At 44.5% G+C, this 26,118-nt stretch overlaps 1 protein-coding gene across 1 annotated transcript in view; it reads right to left on the bottom strand.

Annotated features, from left to right (window-relative positions):
* LOXHD1 (lipoxygenase homology PLAT domains 1) overlaps window positions 1–26,118 on the bottom strand; it is a 142,038-nt gene that overhangs the window by 98,719 nt on the left and 17,201 nt on the right. Inside the window, exons 3-6 of the mRNA XM_075020625.1 lie at window positions 17,812–17,892; window positions 16,829–17,013; window positions 3,641–3,739; window positions 1,942–2,090 (exon numbers count right to left, since the gene is read on the bottom strand). Of these exons, the coding sequence (XP_074876726.1) occupies window positions 1,942–2,090; window positions 3,641–3,739; window positions 16,829–17,013; window positions 17,812–17,892 (514 nt within the window). The remainder of the gene's footprint in view (window positions 1–1,941; window positions 2,091–3,640; window positions 3,740–16,828; window positions 17,014–17,811; window positions 17,893–26,118) is intronic.

The following is a 26,118-nucleotide window of genomic DNA, read 5'->3' as shown; positions in this document are numbered from 1 at the left end:
GGAACAATCTTCGCCTTTAATACTAGATTAAGCCACTTGAAGTTCCTTGTACCTCCTGTTGAGGCATTTCTTATCAATATCTTCTTCTGGGTTCCTGAAGCTTGCCATAGAGTTACTGCAGTATTTTAAAGAAGCGGTGAAGACTACTGAAGATTTTCAGCCAGAAAAGAAGAAATCAAAATCTCTACTCACCTACATGGCTTATGTCTCTAAAGAAAAAAAAAACACTATTAGGGATAGAAAGTCTTTGCCACTTTTCTCTGCTTTCCCAGCAAACAGGGAAAATCTGAAATCTGTCCTTTCTGATAGATTTGTGAATTCCCATACTCTGGGAACCAGAGCTTCCCCTCCTGTCACTCATCCCACACTGTGCTGTTGCCCATAGCATTACCAATTCTCATTGTACCTCCATAGACACAGACGGCGGTGTCTGCTAGGGCTGGGATTGTCAGCCTGAGAGAGCAGTGCCGTGCTGGAGTGTTCGAGACTAAAATATACGAGGTTCAGGAGAAATAGCAACACTTAGATTCCCCTCTACCAGCTGATCCTCTCTGGGTTCCTGTTAATATGTTTACTCATATATTTAGAGGTGCAAAACAAGCTCTGAGTATAAGCCGTGCTGAAAACACAAGAAACATGTCAAGAACTTCTAAAGATGCTGAGCAGGAGTGACAGCGCAAGAGTTCCCAAGTCTTGGAGCAAATTACAGAAAAACATTTACGATAGGCGGTAACCAGGCTGTTTTAGCTTGGTCCTCCAAGCTTCCAGTTTTATTTGCAAGGCAAAAGTTGCCTTTTACTTAATCACAAACACCTTGGTGGTTCTTGTGACAGAACATAGGATTAGAGGTCACTGCTTCAGGCTTTGGGACTTAAGCAACCTAACCAACATCAAAAACCATGTCATGCAGACTACATCTGTAATGTGAGAATGAGGTTCCTTTTCTGTGGGTTTTTTCCTCCTATTTATTACAGGGAGCTCAACAGCTCTGTTTTTCATCTTCTGCATTTTTCATGGACAACAAACGTAATAACTTTCAGTGCAGCATGTGGTGATGGTGGAAAAGCATGTGCTAGTATTTGCATTTTTAATACATCAAACCACTCTGTTATCTAGGATTTACAAATTTGGGGTCAGATTTTCGGTGGATTAAAGCCAGCTGTGTTAAACTACACCAGCAGGGGAAAGAAAATGAGATTAGAGGAAAGAGTCACAGATTTCTCCTTTTAAAGTATTCCTTCAACCACTTCACGAAAAGCTGCAATACCTTCACACCTTAGAGCAGGAGATGAAAATGAGGAGGAAGGTGGAAGAAAGGGATCTTTGTCACAGGTATATGTCTTTTGCTGAGCCAATGCTAAATCACTAAAATTTGGCCAAGCTATAAGTCTTTGCAAATTTCCAGTGTGAAGAGACTCAACAGATAGTTTTTAGACTCTTGTATCTTTACCATCTTGGTAATGAGTTAAGTCAACAGAGCGAGAGGGGGCTTGAAGGCTCCAGCTTGGAGAATTTCCCCCCTCATCCGTCAAAGAAACTGCAGTGACTGAGACAGGAGAAATATTATCAGAGCAGGCAAATTCAAGTCTTACCAACTGGATTTTCTCGCTGCCACAAAGTCACCTGAGATGATACTCTACAATTTACCCTAACTCATTTTCTACCCCCCCAATTTGAATCCGCTGCACCTGATTTAGATGCAGCACGCTGTTGTGCACCAGGCTGCTGCCAGCGCTTCATCAGCACCCGCTTTGCTCTGCAGAAAAAACAAGTGCTGGAGAGGATGCTTCTGGCAAGGTGAAAACTTGATTTGTGCCTCTCTCAGTAACCTGTATCGCCAGCAAACATCCTTGCATTTCTTGAAATCGGACCACCGAGAGGGTAAGTGAGACATTTTGATCCCCCAACGTGCTTATGTTAAATGCCTCGGGAGTAACTAACCTTTGCGAGGAACCAGCCAGCAGAGCCACCCTTGTTATTATGCCCTATATTAATTTTCCTTAACCTTCCCAAATTCGGAGCATCGAGTGTGAACTTGTCTTCCGCTCCCTTTTCAAAGTTGTCTTTGTCATTGTCCAGTTTCCTCACACCTGAGAAAAAAAAATAAAGAAAAAACAAGGAGGAAAGGGTTGCTGGCACACATGTGTTTGTAAGTGAAGAAATATTTAGGAATGTCACCACTGACTGAATCAAATATTCTCCAGGTAGCAGCTCTCTGCAACCAGGCTTCAAGGTAAAGGCAGAGGACTTTTTATTCTAATAAAAAAGGTACCTTTTCTTGAGCACACAAGAGAGCAGGATTTTCACTCTAATGTCACAGTTACTTACAGCTCTCAGAGTTTTCAGAAATATATACCCAGATGGCTCTTGCATCTTTTTTTTGTACCACCACATTTCCCTTTTATTTTTAATATCTTTAAAAATCTCCAAAGTGTTTAAAAAAAGGCTTCGGTCACAAGCTGCAGATTTTGACATTTGAGGACACAGGATTCTTTGCTGCATCACACAGGAAGGATTTCTTTTCAAATTAGGACCCAGCCAGGGCTATTGGCTTTTCCTGATCTCGCAGGAGCTTGCCTTTATGAAAAATATTAAAGCGCTGACCCCAGTTACAGCCAACGCTGTTCCTGTGCGAGCGATGCTGCGAGTGGGATTGAACCCACCCAAGGCACCAGCGCAGGGAAAGGTGTGGGAGGGTAATTTATCCCCCTTACCTTAGAAGGGGATGAATGATTTTCTAGGGGTGTTATTTCTCTGTGTAGATAGGACAGAGTCCCTGGACAACCAGCTTTGATTTAGATTCCCACTTTCAGATGTCTCCAGTGAGATCAGATGAATTCCCTTCTAAAAGTCTGGAGAATTAATCAAGGATGACACCTATCCACTAGATTTCATAATCTGTTCAAGGACACTTGGCAGACTTCATATCATTATTTCTTGAATTTGACAGGATAGGTGTGGTGTAGAAAAGAGGATGTTTGCTCTCTGGGTCTCCAGGAATTTCCACCCGCTCTTCTCCATGGCGTGACCCAGAAAGTTTGGTCTGGGCACATCTTTTATTATTATTCAGTTAAAAATATTTTTTAAAAATTAAATTCAAGTTCCTAGACCACTGTTGTAGTACAATCTACATTTTAAAAAAAAGAAAAGCTACCACCATTAATTTAAAGCCAGCTAATATAAATCTTGGTTAGATTATCTTTCTAAATGGCCAAACAGGCTCAGCCACAACTTCTGCCACACTGAAAGGACAATATTACCCATCCAGGGACACAGAAGGATGGGACATGCAGCTTTTGCTGCATACACTGTAAATACACATCGGTGTTGGATCCCTCAGCAGACTAGCACTTACTGCACTGGTTTATGCTGGTGCTTTCTGCTGCATTTTCCTGGGGTTTGAGTTTTTTGGCGGTAGGTAACTTCAGTCACCTTCACAGCCCAGCCACGACTGCTGCTCTGCAGATGCAGCTTCCAGAAGCTGTGGATGTGAGAAACCCCAGAGCTAACACCACCGTTTGTTGTGCATTTCACTCAGCCAAATTATTCTGCATTTGCCAGATTGCTGCTGCGTGTTGTTCAGATCGCAGGCCTGCAGAGCAGGAAGAAATATTTTAGGAAACGATTTGCATTTGAATACCTGTGTCTCCTTTCTCACCGAAGATATTAATGAAGACATCCGCGTCTGTACCACTGCCGCTAACTTCACCCGTGAAAACTCGGACCACGTATTTGTTGACTGCAAGGAGAGAGGCAGAAATCCCAACGCATTAATAACTCAATGGATTGATACAAAACATGGTATTACAAACCAATTTGGGCTGTGCTGATGCTATCTTGAAAGCATGTCTGAACCATGGCTCCTGGTACACTGACCCTCTCCTCCGTAAGAGGAATAAAATCCATAAGCAAAGCTCTGACACTGGGTATTCACTGCCCAGGGCAAGAGGAACAGATCACTCAGTTCCTGGCCTTGACACTGGAAGTTGAAACGGACCAGAAGAAGGTGCAAATTTTGATGGTGATACATGGCCATTAACTGAATGTGGACCTACACACCAGCCTTGCTCTTTCAAAACATCGCTGACTTACGGAGCCAACCAATTGCCCAAGCTCAGACCTGACCCCTCTGGTCCAAACGCTACCCTAGAGCTATTTTTGCAGCTTAGCCTATATTAAGCCTGGCTGGTGACAACAAATATTTTGAGGAAAGGTCAGTCGCACTGCACGAGCACAAAAATTTGAAGGTGACCACCTTGCTAATCTGTGCAGTTTAAAAAAGAAATTAAAAAATCCACTCCTTTCCATTTATTGGAGAAACAAGGGTAAAGCCCAGGAGCTGTGACATTGAGAAGCCACATCACGCGTGGCACCAAGTGAGGCAGAAATCACACGGGTGAGCCACACCATGAACATTTCACACCCAGCGAGTTTGAGAAGCAAGTTTTTCAGAGGGATCAGGATGGGACTAACTTGGCTCTGAAGGACAGCAAGGGTGAGCTCAGCTTCTTCTGAAACCAATGAGAAAACTCCCATGGGCTTCAGTGTGGCTATATTTGGGGCAAACATGAGCAACTTTCAAAATCTACCACCAAAGTCTACCTGACTACCTTGGTCCTCCAAGCAAACTCAGCCATGACTGATGTCTGGTGCCGAACCAGTGCTGGAGACAGACACCGAGACACAAAACAAAACTGATGAAGATTAATGCAAAATCTACTACTGAACAGTACATGACGTCATATGTGCCCTCAAAAAAGTATCTGTTATACTTTGTATTAATGAGCCCTGGCTAGCTGATCCCAAAAGCTCTGTCCTACACCACCTCTTTATTTGAGTCCTGGGCATGCTGCTTCTGCAAAAAGGACAAGTGCACAGGCCACCTCCCACATACCTCTCTTGCAAAAACACAACTTTTTGCACCATGATGCACGGTGAGCAACTTTTTCCCTTTGGCGGGTGCAAAGTTAGGGAAGAAGGTTGTCTGGGCTTCCTAGCCAACACCAGAAATTAATTCCCTCAGGAGCTACAGACCGTCACAAACCCTGGGTTACCACTCCCAGAGCAGGTCACCTCCCTCCTCCACCATAATCAGTGCGTATTAAAAATTATTCTAAAAGACAGCAGACACTTCACTGCACATGCTCCCGCGGAGGCAGAGGATGTGAGAGCAAGCATATGAGAAGCGGTTGTTGGATCATCCCCTGAATTACAGAGATGCACTCAGCTCCCAGGGTGAGGAGTAGAAGGGCAGAGCCTAAACAGAAGGGAAAATCACCTGTCACGGTTTAATGAATGTGCTCTGAAAAGGCTAAAAATCAAGCTGACATTCTTGGCGCCCCATCACAAAACATGCCACTACAAATAAAATAATAATGATAAAAGTGCAATAAATACTAAATAACAAGAAAGAGGAGGACAGAGCCAGGCTCAGACAAGGGATAAAATGCCTTAATGTTTCTCTTTAACTCTTTTACTTCAGTTCATAGAGCTCTAACAACCTGCGACAGATATGCCAACGCCAAAGGATTTCATTTTCATTAGCCAAGGATGGAGATGGTGCAATCTACAGCACCCATTTGGCCACTAAGCTGCTCTAACTAAAAGTGCTCCATTGTACATGGGGATCTTTAATCACAGACCACATTTTTCAAGAAGTTCGGCTCCTTGCACCTCCTCTGGAATATTTATTCTGATGTCAGTGATTAATTTTCCACTTTACTTTTCAGGGGCCAGAAGAACCCAACGGGATAAAAAGATCCACAAAAGGACAAGCATCAGCGGCTGAACTTAGATTACCCTTGTAGGCTCAGGTTTTATGCCTCTAAAGTACAGACCAGAAGGATGCCTGGACACAAGCAGAGCACCAAGGAGGACATGTAGAGAACAAGTCCATGAAGAGCAATCAGCAGCAGTGACCAAAAACAGGGCAGGAAGGGCACCTTGTACAGCTTCTGCAGAAATACGTCCGGTCAGCAAGAAAAATGCCGGTAAAATTATTTGCCACATCCAACACCTTGAGACATCTCTCAGCATCGCTGTATTTCAAATCTAAGGTTTATAATGACATCATTTGACCACCTGCTCAGCAATCCCAAGGGCTCTAGACACACACAACATCGCTGTCAGAGCGTCAGCAAGGAGAACCCCGTGGCGGAGCTGATTCCTGAGCCCACAGAGATGGGCAGTGCGTTGGGTTATCATTTTGGGCTGATGGCAATCACAGGGCACTGTGCTGCAAGGGTTTTCTGTTGTCCCCTGAAATATAAGCAAGGCTGGGGTGCATGGCATGTGCTGGCATGCCTCTTCTCCGTGCTCCTTGCAGATGTGTTTCCATAGGAAAAGCTACTCCAAGAGCATTAGTGGTCTTTGGCTTAGGTCGCAGCACATCCCTCCTTCATGGACCAGAGGTTCATGCCTAGTGTATGCTCACCAGGTCTTCCGCTTAATTTTTTTTGATATGTTCCCAACTCTGAAACTGTGCACTCAAACCAGTCCCCATACCTGCCCCACTCAGCCCTGCGTGCAGGACAATTTTAGTTGCTTCGTTTTCAGGAAGCAAACAGGATCAATCCCGAGCCACGCTGAATTTTTGCCAGCACTCTCCCCCTCTCTAAGCAATTCAACACTCAGCTGCAGCAGAGAGAGTAGCTCTTCATTCCGCTCAGGGGTCCTTCTGTGCTTCATACATCAGCACATCTTACAGAATTACATGGTGGATGTGCAAATTTAAATAGCAAGGGATGCTACATCTCCAAAAGACAGCGAGGATTCAGCTGCTAGAAGCGTGCAGGAAAAGGCTCTCATTGCAGGCAGGCAGAGATCTGGCTGAAGTCAAGTACTCTTCATTTTAAGCATGGGTGGATGTTGTTCCCTGTTCTGTAAGCCCTTAATCATGCATTATTTAAAACAGTAACATCATCTTTTAAAAAATACCCACTTGGCTTTTTTTAATCTCAATACATGGCTCTGAGTTCATCTGCAAAACAGAGATCAAGATGTTGCCTGGATATTTTTTTTTCAGAATGCTTCTCCTAGCACTGGGAACATGCAAAATGCTAATGTATGGCTGGTAAAAGCTGTGACTCCATCTAGCAGCGCAGGCTTGCTGCAGCACAGGCACAGCGAGGGGAGCTTTCCTAGAAGCAAAATTAGCAGCTGCAGAGGCACGAACTGCAAGATGCCAAGAGCAGAACAGCTAACAAAAATTCAGTAGCAAGAGCAGTAACTATTTTACTCTGTCTTTCTTCTTCCCATTGCAACACACAAGCGCGAATGTCCTGTGTGGTTACAGCACCTTCCTTTTCTTTAGAGCTGGGTGTCCGCTCCGTTAGAGACAATCCAGCTCCCCCTGACATCTCTCATCCAACACACTGACACACACAGAGCTGTCCCAAGAAGGCATTTGGAGACGTTGCCAGGATTCCACCTCCGGGAAGCAGTGGGGTGGCACTAACTGATACGACCCCACTGCGTTAATTTAGCAGAGGTGTGACAGTCAAGCAGCTTGTCTGTTACTAATCAACTCAGCCATAGCTTTCAACAGCTAAGAGGAAAGATTACTGTTCCACCGTGGGCTATAGTCAGGCTTTTTCCACCGAGAGCCAAGGGGTTTATTTTGGTGAAGGGCTGTGATGCTACAGGCACTCCTGACGCCGCTCCTGGGGGAAGAAGGGCATGGGGCTGCAGCCCTCCTACCCCCCAGTATACCCCATTAGGCTGGCCCCACTGCCGTCTCTATCCCAAGGAGCCAGGGTGCAACGCTAAGCCCAACACATCGCCCAGGATCTTTTTATCCAGCCCCAGCACCCCTGGGTGCTCGCGTGCAACTTCTCTCCCACCTCCGACCACAGAAAACGCATCCCAGCCAAATCCTTCCGCTAGCAAGCTGCAGCTTGACTGCTCAGCCGCGAGATATTCATCTGTTAATGCCATTTATTTAGCAATATGATATCATGGTCACCTGAAATGCCACAGGACGCAATTGCCTAAAGAAATCTGGTAGCTAATATTATTTGGGGCATTAGATAGGGTGTTTATGCGCAAGCTGCTGAGCTTGTAGCAGCAGGAGCACCAGATTTAGGCAGGGAAACAAAGTCAACCGTGCTTCATTACTTAGAGTTACCACCTCCTGCGGGGCACAGTGAATTTTCCGATAGACATCCCTGCCTACCTCCGTCGCGCATGACCTGCCGCGGAGCAGGGCAGCAGCCCAGCATCCAACACCAAGGCAACGTTACAGCCTTCAGGAGCAAAACACGCTGGGTTAAAAGCGGGGAGCTAAGTCGTAGGCAGCGATGGATTCTTCTCATAGGGCAACTTCTAGCAATTATCCTTCTGTTTTCGCAGCGCTCCCAAGGGTGGCGATGTTTAAGATCCATCCTGCGCTGCTCAGCACTGAGCAGGCAGATTTCAGAAGAGAGAAAGGGGGGGGGGGGGAAACGGGTAGGGGAGAGGCAACGCTGCTGTCTCTGAATCGCTGCTAGCAAAGAAATACATTTACGGTTAGTAGGAAAAGCGAGAAGAATTGTTGCTGGAGGGAGAGGCAGGGGGCTGGATCTGCAGGCAAGGCGCAGTTTCGACCCGAGTCTGCCGCAGCCTTTTTGTACGCGCCGAGGAAGGTGGTTTAACGTCCATATGCCTCGGTTCCTCGCTGTCAGGTTGAGTCAGTCAATCCAGCCCACCAGAAACCGTCTGACAAAATCTCTTCTTGACGGAAAGCACTGACTTGTCAAAATGGAAGCTCCTTTATACCCCTTCTGACAGCATATTCCTCAGTGACAGCTAGACTCCTTGGTCAGAGCAACCTTAAAATGTCAGACAGCCTATGTTTAGGGCACAAAGCAGGGATCTGGCAGCCCAACATGCTCGATTCGGGGTAAGCATTTGAATTTAGTTCTTGTCTGTCCTAGGAAAGAGCTCATCCCAGCAGGCTAACACCACCTCTTCCTACACCAGCTTCTCCTGACCTTCTGGTGGAGATGCCTTCCTGCGTTTTCATACACAGCACTATCCCTGGCGTCTCTGCAAACACTGCAGAGAAGAAAACTCACCCAGCCCTAATCATTACACCTCTCTCCGCTGCAGTAGCAGAGACCCTAGAGATAGCAATGCAGAGCGAGGCATAACGAGAACCTAAAGCAACCCCTGTAAAAGCAGAGGAGCCCTGCTGAGTTCACTGGGAGCTAGCTCGGTCTCAAAAGCGTGGCCTGTTCTTCCACAACGCAACTGCACACAGTTAAGGAAGAATTTTTCTTCCCCATCCAGCAAAGGGTTGAATTCAAAGGGTTGGTTTAGAGCTTGAAAATAATTAATCTCTGTCAAGAGTAATTGACGACTATCTTTCTTAATGAGCTGCACCTTCAGAGGTGGCAAACAGCTCCTTAAGCCAAGGGTTCAAACTGAAAATGCAGATTACAAGCGCACCTGGAGAGCAGGGAATGCTGATGAAGAAAGAGCTTCGCGTTGCTTTTGGCCGTGAGCACCTCTGCCAAAACGCGGCGTTAGTGGGGGAGGAATGCCGAAGCGCCTTTGCTCAGCTTTGGGCTGCCGCAACCTCGGATCAGCGTTTTGTTAATCTCAGAAGAGCTGTCTAAAAGTGTGTTCTTAAGAAAGAGATATTTTTGCTACCACCCAAAGAGGCATAACATCTGCGAAAAGGAAACAATGATGTTTGCTCTGCTGAATATTGAATTACCCTCAACCGCTGCCTCGTGCCCCTCCTATAACAAACTTGGCCACTTGGTCTCCCCATCCAGCCCAGAGACCACGAGATTCAGCCCCATTTTTTGTGGCTCTTACGCGAAATCAAAGTACGCATCAAAACAGTTAATATATTAGGATTCAGCTTGGATCATCCCTCTGCAAAGCCTGTGAGAGGCAATCTACCACATGCAGGAGTCTTTGCTTGTAGGATATGCTAAACTGATGTTCCTACTGCGACTTCAAAGCGATGATGACATTTTGAAGTGAGCTTTAAACGACCTTGCTCAAGAGACAATAGTGGTTTAGCTGCAGAGGCACGGAGCTTAGCACGGGGCAACCCACCTTGTGACAGTGGCATGGAAAGCCTCGTTCATCTAATTCTCCAAGATTTCTCATTATTTTTCATTAAAACAGCCCCAGTGTGGGAGCCCATGGAAAAAGAAAAAAAAAAAAAAAAAGCAGACATTTCACAAAAGAAATATCTGCTTCCTGCTTTCCCCAGATCTGCTATTATCAAAATCGAGGAAATTAATGAAAATAACCTCTTGGGTTATTGCTCAGAATGAAGAGTGAAATAATTTTACAATATTGTTTAAAATCGTATTGTCACTGTACTTCAGTCTTGCTTTATATAAAGAAGATATTTAAATAAAGTTACTTTATTTCAAAACTGATAGTTGAATTAATTACAATAGCTAGACATAACTGGTCAAAATTATCCCCCGTCTTCACAAACATGCTGCACTGTCTGTTTTTTATTGGATACATATAGAACTATATACCAGCCACACATAGCCACACATTTTCTCTTGAAACGTGAGGTCCTTTATATGAATTACGAATTTCTATTTTCATCCCATTTCTGAGCTCTGTGCATCCTGTCTTCCTTGTGGTTTACAAGTCACCAATGTTTCTTTTTATTTCTACATTTCAATTTCTCATTGTCCTTACCCATCTTTAGAGACAAAACAAAAGGCAAAAAATAAGTTACAAATAAAATGTCCATAGCTGCCTCATTTTAGACACAGTGATATAAGATGGGCAAAGTTTGCGGGGAGAGTAAAATCTTTATTGGAACAACTGAAGTATTAGGGGGGAGGGGAGAAAAAAAAAAGACATTTTTGGATACTCAGTATGCTAGCTAATACTGGGAAAAAACTGTCATGCTATCAATTGGGTGGTAAAAGGTATTACTCCCCCTACAAATCTTGTTTATTGAATATCTCAGCATGGAGCAAGGCCTCATCCTTAATACAGGGGGTACTCACCGTTATTCAAAAGTAAACAACTCATATTTATTTCATAAATATATTTAGCTGCATTTTCCTGTGCTGATTACACACTTCCAGTCCTCGATGTAAATAAAGATGAGTTTTGATGAGCAGGTAGCACCTATTAATATTTCATTGCCCCCCCTGCTTCTACATCCTCAGAAATAATCTTTTGAGTTTTTCTAATTGTGAAAGTTTCCAAAATGTGACAAGTCATTCTGAATCACAGTCCAGGGGAAACAGGAGATGGACCGGTGCCATTCTCCAGACCTGACGCTTTATAAAATGAGGTTGCAAAGCCCGCGGCGCATCATCGACTGGTGCCTCACATCCAAAATGCTGCTCCTTAGCGGAGCTTCTAGCACAGGTACGTTATTGAGAAATATTGGCCGCGGCTTCAGTTCGGATCCAGTCCAGCCCTTAGGGACATGCCCATCCTGCTGGGACAGGAAAGATTTCACTACTGACTCAAAGTCAAGCATATGCATCAATACCTGCTGCCCCAAGTGTTTCCTCAAGCCACAGCCAGGTCGGTGCCTCCAAAGTCTTCAAGTCAGCCAGCATTAAAACTCTGGGCAATGAACTGTGAAGTCTTAACACAAGCCTCCTTCGCAGAGGAAAGAAATAACACAGCTCACATTCCCAGCTCAAATATATGAGTTTTAGGTCCTAGCGGATCTAAAACCCACGGAGAGTATCCAGAGCACGTTAACCCTATGTGTGCTTGCAGAGATTGCTCTCGAAAGCACACCAGGCAGAGAATTCCAGCACAGGCTCCCTCTTCACGTGCACGGACTGCTTTTCCTACCTTCGAAGGAAACTGTTCTGGGGGTCGCCCTGCCCACGGTCTTCTCCTCTGACCCACCACGAACACAAAGTGCCCAAGTGTCCTCAGGTGATCACATTAACTCTGCCCCAGACAAGGCCAGACCAATGACTCAAGGAAACTTGTGGAAGACTAATGGATTGGGGCTGACCTGCAACTTGATCGGCTGAACTTCTCCCAGTTGTAATTATAATAAATATCGTTCTCATTTTTTTAAAGGCTCTGCATGCGCAAGCACATGGGCACATTTCAGCATTCGTCTGTCTTTACAGGAATCCAGTTCCCCATTGCTCAGCGTGACCTGACAGCCATTACCCCTCAGGACGTATCCACGCAAACTCTCAGATGCACCATATATCAACCCCAAATCAGGCCAGAATTGAACACAACCACCGACCTTCCAGTTCAAAGCTGGTTCTCGTCTCAGCAAGGCAGAAAACTTACGTCTGCCTGCAAAAGACCACGCAGACTTAGCCCTAGATACAGCGCAGATACCCCGATCTGGTCTTTGACATGACCTGCTGTCCCGTGCACATTTATAGCCCATCGTGTCTAATCCTAAATAATTTCGGGGTGCTGATGGCCAAAGAGCCAGCTGGAAATCAGTCCGTGGCTCTCAACATCTTTTGCAACAAGCAGGTTGGCAAGACTTGACCAAAATTTGACAGGTTAGCATAAACTGCAGTCACACAGAAGACTGAGTTAATTTTCAGGTATCTGTGCTTTTGAACATGGTTTTAAGGACCAAGTGAGTAAATGCCCCCTTTGCAAATGAAAGGTCCTGCTTTCTCTCAGTAAAAGAGCATGTACAGAGAATTGTTTTGGTTATGGACAGGTTTCAAGGATAATCAAGAATAGCCAATATGTGTTGGTGGTACCTAACTGCAACTTTTTCCCTCGTTCTGAGAAAAACTGGGAGTCACAATGCAGAGAGCCTAGCCTAACCTCAACCGGCTAAATAACGTTAACAGCCTGTTGTCACCCCCAGAGAGAAGATGGTCCATGGATAATTAACATATCACCTAACCTCACCAAACCTCAGCTTCTTTTATGAATCAGGACAAAATGTAGCCTTGCAAAAATATTCCAGTATTCCATCTTGAGGCATTCTTCAATCCACCTGAAGACCAAATCTCAGGACTCATTGCTTTCCAGCTGGGTGATAAAAGCTGTACCCATCCCACACAAGGGTGGAGAAGGACACAGCCCCCGTGTCCCACCTGCAGCACATGCAGAGCAGCTCTGGGGCTGCAGACCACCAGGGAAAGACGGGTGAAGTCCAGCCAAATAAGAGTCACCACGGGGTGGGAGACATAAGGGTCTGTCCACAGAGCGGCACGGGTGATTCGGGATCAGTCTGCAGAGAATCAAACAACGGGCTGGGAACTGGATGCAGAATTTCATTTGCTTTTGCATCCTCGTTGGGTCAGTAGTTTTTATTAGTGCAGCTACAAGCTATTATGAATGCTGTCCTCCCCCACTGCTTTGGTAGGACATCAGACACCCTCAGAGTGAGCCAAAACCCGCAACACTCCAAGGAAAACCAGCGCCTGCCTTCAGTTTTGAGCTGGTCCCTTGCATAAAGGCTCAACCATAGTCATATAATCCTAAGGCTTCATAAACTCAAGTGAAGCAGCATAAGGCTGAACAATGGCCCTTCCTTGTAATTAATACCTGTAATGTAAATTAATCCAGGCCGCCAATAGCAGCTGCTGGGTAAATAAGAATCTGTGGCACTATCGCTGTCAAAGGGCCGTGGGCATACGATGCCGTGGATGTGAATACAGGGAATAGAGGATCATTCAAGCAGGAACACTGAAAATGTAACCTGTTCTCCTTGAGAAATGTGTGGCATTCAACAGGGAACCTGACAGGAGCCATTTTATTCAGATAAGTACATGCAATCACTCAGGCATCTGCGATCACTAAATGTTCCTGCCATCCTCTGTAACTCTACTTGGATCATGAAAAGAACTCTACTTTTGTTTTGTGTGTGTGTGTGTGTGTGTATGCAAGTTTTCAATTATATGTTGACTATTTCTTGGAACATACTCTTTTCTGCATTTTTTAATAATGCCTCTGGGTTTTTTTCCTTTAAATTAACCTCTTCAAAGCTCACAGCCCTCCAGGGATTCTCTGGCTGGCCTGTGCTCCTCACCAAGAAAAATGCCGAGTCTCCCCACAGCTTGGTAGGTTTTGGTCCGAGCACCAGCAACCTCCTTCAAATATGCTTCAAATGCCTCTACAGAGCTTCAACAAAGAAAAATACAACCAAAAAAAAAACCATTTTTTCTCCAGTCCACATCCCACACATATCACAGAGAAGATGTACATCCCAGCAGTGACCTCCAGTTCAAGAGTGGAAGGTAAATCCTCATGACAAAGATGAGAAAGCTCTCCAGGAGATCAAAAGCTGAAGGTGTTGCAGGAGAGGGAACGCGAAGGAAATTTATTTGATTACCTCCAAAAACATACCAGACTGTGGCAACAAATGGAGCATGAAAGCAAAGCATGAGGCTAAGGTCGGTAACAACAGTGCCCGGGTGGTTTACAGAGAAGAACTAAAGAAAAAAGGGGAACAGTGATTGAAGAGGCATGACCAAAAAGGAGAAGAGTATGGCACTGAACACTGCTAATGGAAACACAGACTTAAGGAGGAGTAACTAATCTTTCTTTACAGGCACATAAAATCACCAAACCACATAATTATTCATTTGTCTAGTAGCCTAGAAAATATTAATACTCAAAGAGTAAACACCACTGTTTAATCCATTTGAAGAAAAAAAAAAAAGAAAAAAACACAACCAAATTTAGGGCAAATGACTTGTATGTACAAAGAAAATCATATCACAATCTCATTTCAGACCTTTACGGATCCAGAGAGAGCCAAATTAATTCAGATAAATTTACATTTGCAGTTGACAGTTCACCTCAGCAGCCTGGGAATGTTTATCTTTCATTAATTATGGTTCAAGGGGAACTGCAACCCGAGATAGCTGAGCTAACCCTCTCCTCTTACAGATTCAGACCCGCCACCTGGAAGGCATCCAACCCTTCACCCGTGCCTCTGGCCTCAGCCCAGCTCCCTGCATTTATACGGGCGGCCACAGAGCATCCAGCCTATGCCACTCAGAAGCGGGCTTTTTCTAGCTGGTAAGGGCGATGAGAACAGATGCATTGCTGACAAAATACCTGGTTAAATCCCTTCTTTCATACTCCTAAGGCAAGAGACAATCTTATTCATATTTATCCTGGACCAAGCACATAGCGAGCAGTTGATCTATAACCCAAAACCACTTCTCTAGAAGAGCGGACGCTCAGGACTAGCTTTTCAGCTGGTGAAACGCAACGTTGCTCCAGCAATTTCATTGGAGCTGCGCTGATTTGTACCAGCTGAGGGTTTAGCCCACAAATCTTTTCCTGCTGAGAAACAGGTGTTGAACAGGATGGAGGAAATCACATGCATTCCTTTGAATCAACTCTCCAAGGCAGGAGCAATAATAAATTCAGATAAACTGTTGTGTCATTTAAAGATCTATTAAGATGGAATGGTTGACTTCCTCCTCGAGGGAACCTCTTGTTATTTGTGTATTGCTTTGACTCATCCACAGACCCCTCCCGCCCCTTAACTCTTCCATTTCACAACCTGAACAGATAAAAGAGCAGCAAAGGACTTTGGCACACGCAGCCCCAGCAGTAACTGGGTGGGTTTTTGGCAGAGCATCTCCAGACGTTATCTCATTCCCCTGTGGCAGCCACCCTGGAGAGGTCTGCATTTACAAAACGCTCCTACATACATTTCTTATCAATGGATATTTTTTGCGCACGCTAACTCACATGCAGTATCCTTTAATACTTACACTTTCAACATACTGAAACTGTTTTAGGGGGTTGTATCTTAATAGCGCAAAATTATTTAACAATTCAGGGACAGTGTCATGGTGTATTGTGTCATTGTTAACTTCAAACAGGATCTCAATAAAAATAATAATACTTTTCCCTTCTAGAGCATCTATCAACACTCAAAGCACTGTTTTAAGGCTGGCAATAAACTGTTTTTTACCAAAAAAACATTCCTAAGTGGTCACATCAACAACATTAGTGCAAGAAATCAACTACTTATTCTCAAAAAGATGTGATACTAGCAAAAACACATTTCCCCTCTTTTGCACGAACTGCCTCCCCTTTCCCTCAGACCTGTGGCTGGTGGTGGGTGTACTTCCCTTTCCATGCCCAAAATTAAGCTCCCAGAAAGGAGCAGTGCACTGGTGAGGTCATCAGGAAAACACAACTCGGTTTCCTCATTAGCACTTGCAGATAAACTGCTGACATACCACCTGAGGCTGCTTTGCTGGCTCCACTTTCACATCTCGATCGTCTTCCCACTCACGTTACATGCACTATACATCACCGCATGGCCTACACACTGATATCAATTTGGGAGTACATGTCTGGTTTGCAAGCTGTCCTGGCTTCGCTTCAACATCATTAGCTTAAAACCACTCTGAAAAATAGGCACCAGTTCAATACGGATATCATACACATACAGTAAACCAGCATGGAATTACAGCGAGAGGGTTGACTTGTTTATGGAAATTTCCTGCAGGTCATCACCAGAGCCTGGAAACACTTAACGTTTTATACACAGGACTGCAACCACGCTGCCTCTTCTGATAGCACACAACGATACCGGCTACGTCTTCTGGGGTAGGATGCCTCTCATCTACATGTAGCCATTTAATCTAATTTAAAGTAGTCATCACAGATCCTTCAGTACTCAACCAACAAGCGGAGCTTCTCCAGATAGTGATTTATCCTACGCTACGGTGTCAGGTCTAACACTGGAAGAAGGAATTACCCTCTGGAAGCATCTTGCACTTTCCTATTTCTCTCTCCGCTGACTATAAAGAAAATTCAAATTAGCTTAGCCTACGCGATTACTTTTTATATGGCTGAAGTCATCTGAAAACAACCCTGTCCCTTCTGACAAGGCACCAGAAAGCCGAGCTTTTGGGAAAACCCTTACTTTTGGGCACATCCATGGGATTCAGGCTGCCAATGAGGTCTCTGACGTACAGTCCGTCGCCGTCCTCCTTGCTCAGCCAGTTGTTGCAGGGGAAATAAAACCGGAGGTGAGGTCTGTTCATGTCGGTCACGATCACACGGTCGAGGAACCAGCCCGCGTTCAGTCCGGTGTTATCATGCTCAATCCTAGAGGAAGAACAACCCTGGATTTGATATTTGGATTAAGACCTGCCACTAGCACTGTAATTTTGTGGAATATTTTATATTAGGCAAGGCTAGAGCAACTCTACACAAAATGCCTGTTTATACCTGTCTAGCCAAAGTGTTTCATGAGACTTATGGGCTTTTACAGGGTATTTTGAAACTAACAACCTTCCACATGTATTTGTGAGCAGATATCATAGGTGCATACATGGGCTATTACCTCCAAGGGGATGCATACAAAATATACGTACACCTGCATGTTCATTCAACATACGCACTCGCTCACCTTACACTGCATATCTAAAACATAAGTGACTCTCCTCCCGCCCTGTATCCCTCCTGCTCTTTTCTCTTCTTACTTTGTTTTATCCACCTATTCCCATTTTTCCAGCTTTCTTTGTAGTAGTTAATAATTTTTAATGTTATATAGGTCAGTCAGATGGAGGTTAAACATAATAATTATCATTTACATTACACTAATTTAGCATAAGAGGATAGCGAACCCCATTTACCTCCATCGGGACATATAAAACAGTCCTAAACACCTTCCTCCATGATTGTATATGACAGAAATACAATTCTTGGTGGGGAGCGTGGATAGTTATAAGGAATATGGTAGGTGATTTCACGCTTCAGTTCAAATCTTAGGCAGTAAACAAGCTTTTACCACCCCTTAACTTCACCTTGATAGGAGCACATTAACAAATATAATGAATAAAACATGACAACGCTAAAACCTCTACAGCCTGTCATTCAATTAGCACCTTGTGGAGCCGGTACCTTATTTTCTTTATTTGTCCGACATTGTTGGTTTTTACTCGGAACACATCTGTTTTGCTCCTCTCAAAGGCCGTGCTGCTCCTGTAATACACATGCACCAAAAACTATGGTAAGAAAATAACAACCTTGTCAGCAAGCATACCTTGTGGCCTGACAGAGTGCTACTGTTTAAGGATGAAGAAATGTCATTTCTAGCACTGGAAAGACCTACTTTTCCATGCCCTCTTCCCTGTGACAAGTTTTGGATAGCTCTAAGTACTGACATTTAAAAGACTTTTTCCCTTCTCAAGCTCTGAGAGTCCTTCCAGAAGCTGAGATGGAAGCTTTGGGGGAAATGCAATGCTGGCCCAAGCAGATGCAAACCTTGGATCACATTCCATATCACCTCCAAGAATAAAACATGACAAAGGTTTTTCAAAATCCTCAACTAAATTGCCTGTAGAAGTAAGAGCTGGGGAAGCCTGCAAGACTTTCCCATCAGCAAGTGGCTTTTGGAGGTGTCTGAAAATAATCGTCAGTGAAAATATTTCAAGGCAGCACCAACAAAGCAAAAATTACATGAAGGACTCCAACTGTTTGGTAACACCTCATCTGTGGTTCCTCGACTCTGCTAGCCCACCCATCGGTTGATAAAACGTAGAGGTAACAGCAAAAAACACGGGGATGTTTTTGCTGTTCTCCTCCAGGGTGGCTGGAAAGTGCTCGTTCGGAGTAATCGAGTCACAGCTTCATTTCACCCTTATCAACCAGCCCTTGGCCAACCAATGTGGAAGACCCTGGTGAATCTGGAGCCCTACACATCCACCTCGGTTGCATCACAGGGCCTCAATATGCTTTTCATCTCTGTTTCCCACTCCCAGATGTGTCCTCTCCTGCCATCCTCGCCTCCGGGCATCAAGCGTACCCACTCTTGCTGATGGAGCGGAGGGGCTCCGTAGCCCAGCGAGTTCCCTGCGGAGCCACAGATCTGCCCAGAGCTCAGCCAGAGATAAAAGCATCCAACCGCATCAAAGGTTTCTTTCCGTGCCCATCTTCCAACATTTTTTTAACGACTGCTGAAGCTTCCTTTGCAACTTTCTCCTACGATTTGTATCTCATTCAAAGCAAACCAACTGTAAGATAGGGATTAGTTTGATTTTTTTGTTTTGGTGAAGTGTTAAGTGTGCGGTTTGTATTTCACAGGTGCAAGTAGAAGGCAATGTAAAGTATATTGGCCCAGGTCAGGGGATGTAGAATTTAATTCCCAGTTCTGCCTCTAGCCTGTGGTGTGATCTCTGACAAGCACCTCCATCCTTTCTGAGCTCGTATTTTCCACAAAAACACTATGAATAACATCAAGGCAAAACCCGTCCTTGCTCTGCAGACACAGCCTCTCCCACCTGCCCTCCCTGATGGGCCCCCATTTCACCTGGGCCACTAAGCATCGCTACAGATGATTAAACACAGCAAAATCCAGAAGTCACGTTAAAATGAACAAGAAACCACAGCGCTCCAGCAGCACAAAGCCACAGTGACAAGCAGCTTGTACTCGGAAAGATAATGAATATTAATAATCCAAGCAAAGGGGTTCCGTTTTGCTCGGCTCTCTTCTCCACATCACTGAAGGATCTGCGTGCGCCTTTGTTTAAAGGTTATTTTGTGTGTTCTGCAAATGCGTGCGCAACCCTCCTCCTCCCCCGTTCTGCTATTTCAGACACCGCGCCAGGAGCATCGCCGCTACATGAAAAGGCTAAAACGGTTAACCTTGCCACGAAGACAAGAGACAATTAAATCCATCCCAGCCTCCCCCAACCTAGCTGTCAAGAGAGAAAACAGTCAGCGAGTGCAAGGCAATTAGTTTGTCAGGCTTGAGCGAGCATCGTAATGACAGCGTCTTCTCCCCGCATCGGCTCGGAGATCAATGCAGTGCTGCAGACTGCTATGGAGATGGCACAAAAGTATTAAGTGAGACTAATTAGCCCAAAGATTTCAGCACGCTGGTCCCCGGTGGGTGCTGGTTTACGGCAGTTCTGCCACGGTGCTGGGCTGTTTCGGCTGCTGGGATGGTGGGAGAGCGGTGGGGAGGAAATTTGGTGTTGGAGGAGCAGCGAGTGGGCATCTGAGAGTGCCCATCGAGGAGATGCTTCACGCATCTTGAAAGAGCTTGGAAAAGCACAGGGAAACATGACTGTGGTCCAGAAGCCAAACTCCTGGGGAGCCTTGCTGTCGAAAGGTAGGAAGAATTTGACAAGTCTCTTCCCTTGAGATGGATATGCAGCATCAACAGGACAAACAAGGGGAATGTTTGAAGGAAAAATCCAATCCTGCCCTCTAGCATTTTTCTAGCATTGTCAATTAAGCAAGAAGAGAGGGAGTGAGGGACTTTCCCATGGTGAATGGCTATACTGAAGTTTATGCAAAAAAAAAAAAGAAAGAAAAAGAGAGAGAGAGAAGGAGAAATGACAGCTGGGCTATGTCAGAGTCTGGTCCAGGTTGGAGCTGGGGTAAGAAATTCATAGCCTGTTTACCATAAGGAACTCATTACACCGAACAATGCAGCACGCTGGCTTGCACAGCTCCGGTGACAAATAAAGCAGGGAAAAATCTGACTTGGAAATTGCAGCACTAAATTTCTAATGTTCAAGCTTGACTGGTTTCAGAATCAAGGGCTGGGCATGGGTAGCTGTAAGCAAACACTTAAAGATCAGCAGAATTTCACTTGGAGCCCTATCGTTTGTCTGGGATATCAGGCTAGGGCAACTTCAGAAATATTTCATGTCAGTCACGATCACAATCAGGTTTTTTATTTCACGTATTTAATTGGCTTTAGCAGCTCTGTTTTTTATAGTCTGTTGTAGTGGTTTACCCAATTGCTTTGTAAGAAACACCCAAGAAACTTCAACAAAAATTAGTATATTAAATTGTCGAATATTTTTTGTATCTGAAGCTGTTTTCAGATTCTTCTGGTTGAATGATTGCCTACAGGTTGCACTGCTCATGGTACTGCAAACGTACAATGATTTAGAGCACTATGTCTCTTGGTTGGGTAAGTCGCGTTGCTAAAAAGCACCACAAGAACTGGTGCATATTTGAGCATAGTACTTATAAATCCCTGCATGCACGTCTTCTGTAGGCCATTGGCACAGAGAACAGAGCCAGGGCCATGAGAGTTTCACTATTACTTGGTATATAGACAAGAAGACACTATCAATGATGCATGTTAAATGCAAAAGTACATAAAATAAATATTTGCACTAGTAAATCACCTTTTTTTTTTTTAAAGTAAAGGGGAATTCACAAGACATAATCCCACCACCTAAATGAAAGCCACATTTGAAACTGAAATTTTGAATATTTGTAGAAAATAGTCTTTACTTCTGATCAGCTAACAGCACCCTTTCCAGAGCTGAGCTCTTAGGAACAGAGGGAAAACCTGGGTACTGATCACAGCAGAGGCATCAAAATAATAACCACAACCTTTAGCAGCGATGGAGTAACCTGAACCAATTCAGCTTTGAATCACTGCATTAATGATCATTCAAATTGCCTTTTTATCAGGCGTTTTATCTGGCAATGCTTTGTACGCACAGGACCACCTGCGAAAGCACCGTGGACGAAGGGCTGCACAGAAGCACAAAGTGTTACTGTGGATGTCAGTTCGAACAAAATTTTAAAGATGCTCCGTTAAATCATCAGAAAGAGTCAGTTCTTGGTGGCATCTCCCTGCGACCCTGCCCGCAGGTCTGCCTGCTCCTGCCACCGACGTTTAGCAGCACCGGGAGGGAGTTGGGTACCGGGGATGACTTCAGAAGGTCGCTCACCAAAAACCACCCTACAGCCTGTCACTCTCTAAGGAAAAATAAATGCCATTTGGTTCACCTGCTATCTCATGGGAGGCGAGTTTCTCATGACCTAGGGGTGGGCAGCGTCGTTTTAACATACGTAGGTGGCAGGGATGAGCGCTGATCTATCCCTGTTGTTCTCCTGGCTTGAAAGGACAGACAGCTTTGCTCATCTTCAGATTATCCAATATATGTTATAGGCTGGGTGTATTTGTGTTATCAGGCCTCTGGCTAAGACGGCAGCTTGCCACAAGATGCAAAAAGATACTGGAAAAATGCTTACGATGCGTTTGCCTCATTCTTCTGTTTCTCCCTACAAATCCATATGGATCACTCCTGGAGAGAGGACACTGGCCTGGATGGATTTACGGACAGCCTAACTGCAAAAAAAACCCCTGTATGTTCAAACCGTATTTACTCTTAACACAGAGCTCCAATAGCAGCATCATTAACCTCCTTCTTGGAGCAAGGAATACTCCAGGGAGTTTGGTCTGCAAATATTTTGCCAAGACTGTTGTCATGAAGCTGACAATATCAGTCAGCAGGCGGCTGGAAATACTGCATAAGGCAGCATACGTCCAAAAATACTCCAGATGGAAAAGAAACCAGACAAAAAGCACAGCGACTGCAAACATCTCTGTACCAAGGACATTAATTTTTTTTTTTTTCCTCCCAATAACCTGACCAGCAGAAGGAATCTTGCTTAAACAAGCACAGAACAATTAATGAAAAAAATGGTCCCACTTGAAAGGATTTAATTGAATGAGATAAATTGCTCGGGGGTGTAGCAGCATGATGACACCCAGGAGCCAAACAGCAGCCCAAAACCATGAGAGCTCGTGTCTGAACGTACCCTGAAACTTTACAAAGTGCCGTAGGGCACACTGAAACAGCCCCTGCCTTATCCATAAGCATTCCCAGCACAGATTTCGATAGCCTTAATGGCGCATCTTGGACATGCGTTCCTTCACTTTGTACTGCAATACAATGGAGCAGCAGTATCTTACTATCAGTTTTGCATCTTTGGTGGCATGATTTACATAAAGAAAATAAAACAATGGTATTTAATTTAGATAATCTCAGCTATGCTGTATGTCTTTGTTATCTGCAGTTTGGTTGTTATTTTCTGGAGAAACTGTATCCAAAGCAGATAGAGCCATCGATAACGGTGCAAACATTGCTCAGCATTTCCCAATATTAAATTACATTTTGAAATTGCACCTACTCTGCCAAATTTGGGGGCAAATTTTACTTTGCTGAAAATTTCTATCCCATTCCCATGGAGAAATATTTTTGAAGATTTTAATGAGAACAAGGTCAGACATTTTTAAGACTGAGCTGGGGGTAGGGGCAGGATTTTGAGCAAGGCAGAAAGGTTGAGTTTATTCCAGGAAGGCACCTTATACTCATCCCATGGGAAAACTGGCCAGATTTTACAGTCTGAAAGTGCTGCTGGCACTTATCAGCAGGGACCTGGTCTAGCAGCTAAATTCCCTTAAAAGTCTGCCTGTTTTGAGTAAATCCCTGTTTCTCCCTCTAAGGCTTGACCTTTCTTGTAGTTGGTACCACCTGCTGCTAGTTGCGTAGCTGCAGGTGGATTATAATTTATACATACACCAATTCTACTGGCTCTTATCTTTGGGTTGTTTAACACGGCTGCCCAAGTACCCTATCAGGTGGTTTTGTTCTTGAAATGCTAGGCACAGGCTAGTCAATAAGCCTGAGCAAGAGAGAGAAGAAATTTCCCATTTTGTTTCTTTTTCAGAAGCGAATATAGACTCCAAACTGTGCTCTCACTTAACGCTGCCCCAGATCATTAAGTCTTCAGAGCGCAGTCTAAGTGTTGCAGATTTGTATGGGCATTAATCAGAGTACAGTTAGATACACAAACAGCTTTTAAATGGGAAACATCCCGTGTCATTAAAGGAAAAGCATTGCAACTCATCTCGGAAGAAGTGCTTCAGCAGCGATGCGAGAAGCCTTCCTCCACTGCACTTGGGGTTTCTTTGCTTCCTAGCCTGAATAGTCCCTTCTGTATCAACTTTCTAACACTTCCTACCTTATTATATTAACTGTTTGGAGTAAATAAGCTTGCTCCTCTGTATTTGTTTATTTATTCCAGAGCAGTTAAACAAGAAAATCAGATCTTCTGCAACTTGGTATGGCTTAGCTGTAGTAGAGCTACAAACATTAACATCCTCGAAAGACCATCATGTACATACTCTGCAATTCCTGTGTATTTCCTGGCATTAGGAGCAGGAAAAGCTCTGTATAGTGACTCATGACCAGGTAGAAGGGACTGCCAATTAAAGGTATTTAGCATAGGAAATAAAAAATAAAATAAAATCTGTTGCACCATTCTCAAATTCAGTAAGAAGCCAGCTGTCACTTACCAATTATTCATCTTTCTTTGCCATAGAAGCTAAATCTTTTCTATCTTTTTTTTTTTAAAAAGGGAAAATCTCCCCATGAATATTTATTGCAGCTGTCACAAGCTGGACCAGGTAAGCCTGACACTGAAAAGTGGTTTCATTTACACTAGCAAAAAATAAAAAAATTTGCTACTAAATACTGCAAATGAGCTGGCAGCGGCATTCCCTGCTGAGTTTTGCAATCAGTCCTCAGCCCTAGAGTGGTGGAAGGCACATGAGCAAAGAGAAATAAAACACTCTGGAGGATCAGCACAGTTTGTTCGGCACTGGACCATGGAGAAGCAGCTCATGCCTGTAGGAAAGGTCTCGGCGACTGCCAAAATGTCACCAAGCAGTGCCTTGGTGTCCCCCCATGTGCCCGTGATGGAGCCCGTGGAAAGAAACTTATTTGTGGTGGTGGTTTTAGCTTTGGCTGAGCTGTAGCTGGTGCAGGATGGCAGGTGGGGAACTGGAGATTTGCGTAAACTGGGTTTTGAAGTGGGATTTTGCCCAGAGCGGCCAGGACCGAGCAACGCTTTGCCAGCACCCATCCACCATCTCCAGCACCGGTGGGGAGGTGCTGCCATCGTGTCCAGCCCCAAAACTGGCAGATAGCGACTGCAAAGGAGGATTCCTTCCAGTCCCTCCCAGACCCAAACACTACTTGGCTAAATCTCCTTGCCTAAATAAACGCATGTTTTGGGACAGAATTTGGGCGCTGCCGCTTCCAGGACTGATGGTCCTCCTGACAAGTCATGATGAAGATTTGTGTCTGTTTTTCACAGTTACCTTATTGTTGGCCAATGTTAAAAACACATGATATTTCATCAGCTTGCCATGTCTTCCCTTTACCGCGCATGACAAAAAGATCTGAAATGTCATGTATTTCACTACCAGCACACAATCACAAAAGAAATAAGAAAAACCTATTCTAACCAGAAGCTGAAATGGTAGTACCGTCTTTAGGCAATGCATGATATTTTAGCTTTCTGTCATACAGGGGGAAATGTAAACACCTATAAAATGTCATGCATTTGCAGTCATAAGTGAACTCGTGTAAACATTTAGTTGAAAGATGCATGAGATTCCATCCTTTTGCCATATTCACCAAGCTGCATAATAAATTTGGGGGCAAACTGGCTATTTCATGGTTTGCTTCATATTTAGGAGACAAGACTACCAATTAAGCAGATCTGCGGACACTCCTACACTCGGACAAGCTTTTTTCTCACTGTTCCTCGATGAAGCACTGTAACGGGCCAGACTTTGCTTAGAGATGCAGCAATTTTGCTGACGTTTGGGAAATCCCCAGTGGAAAGCTGTAGTTGCAGTTCCAGCGGTCACCTCCTACGGGACCAGTTTGAAGAGCCCTGAACTGCAGAAGGTTGGCTTCCCGTGCCTTTCATCCTTGCTTACCAACACCTCAGCCATCTGCTCTCTGCAACAACAGGGACCAAGCCCAAAATGGTAACCCAGGTCTGAACAAGCTCAGATGGCTGCTGCTGCAACCTAAAATAATCCCTGCGTGTCCCTTCTTTCTTTCTTTCACAAAAAAAAAAAAAAAGCGGTGAGTCCAGGAGGAAAGAGCAGGCGTTAACCAGAGTGCCAGCAAAGATGGTTTGTACGACCCGTAGCTCATTTAAGGCCACAGCTGATTAAGAAATCTATTCTGGGGATCTCTTGACTTCTTCTCTAAATGACACACAGGGTTTTTTTGAAGGTAGTATTTGGATTCTTCCCATAACCACGTGCAGAAGAGCGCTTTGACAATGAAATGGCTCTTTATGTAAATGCTGACCACAAGAAAACTCCCTGGAAAGCAAATGCTGCTTTGATGGCTTTGCCAAATACTACGAGGCAGGTTTGGGTGCTAGAAGCTCTTCCCGCAGCAGAGCTGCTGCTGCTCCCAGCTCTGCCACTGACCTGCTGCGGGACCATGTCATCTTTTACCTCCTTGCCTCAGTTTCCTTCCCTGTTAAATCAAGAGAAACGGTATTCCGCTTTGTAAGTTCATTGGGATGTCTGGATGAAAATCACAGAACAGAGACAAAGCATTTTGTATAGATATACAATAC

Source organism: Buteo buteo, chromosome Z (assembly GCF_964188355.1).
Source record: "Buteo buteo chromosome Z, bButBut1.hap1.1, whole genome shotgun sequence".
Classification (NCBI taxonomy): Eukaryota; Metazoa; Chordata; class Aves; order Accipitriformes; family Accipitridae; genus Buteo; species Buteo buteo.
Note: the sequence above shows the minus strand (reverse complement) of the source record. Positions and strands in the feature narration are given on the sequence as shown.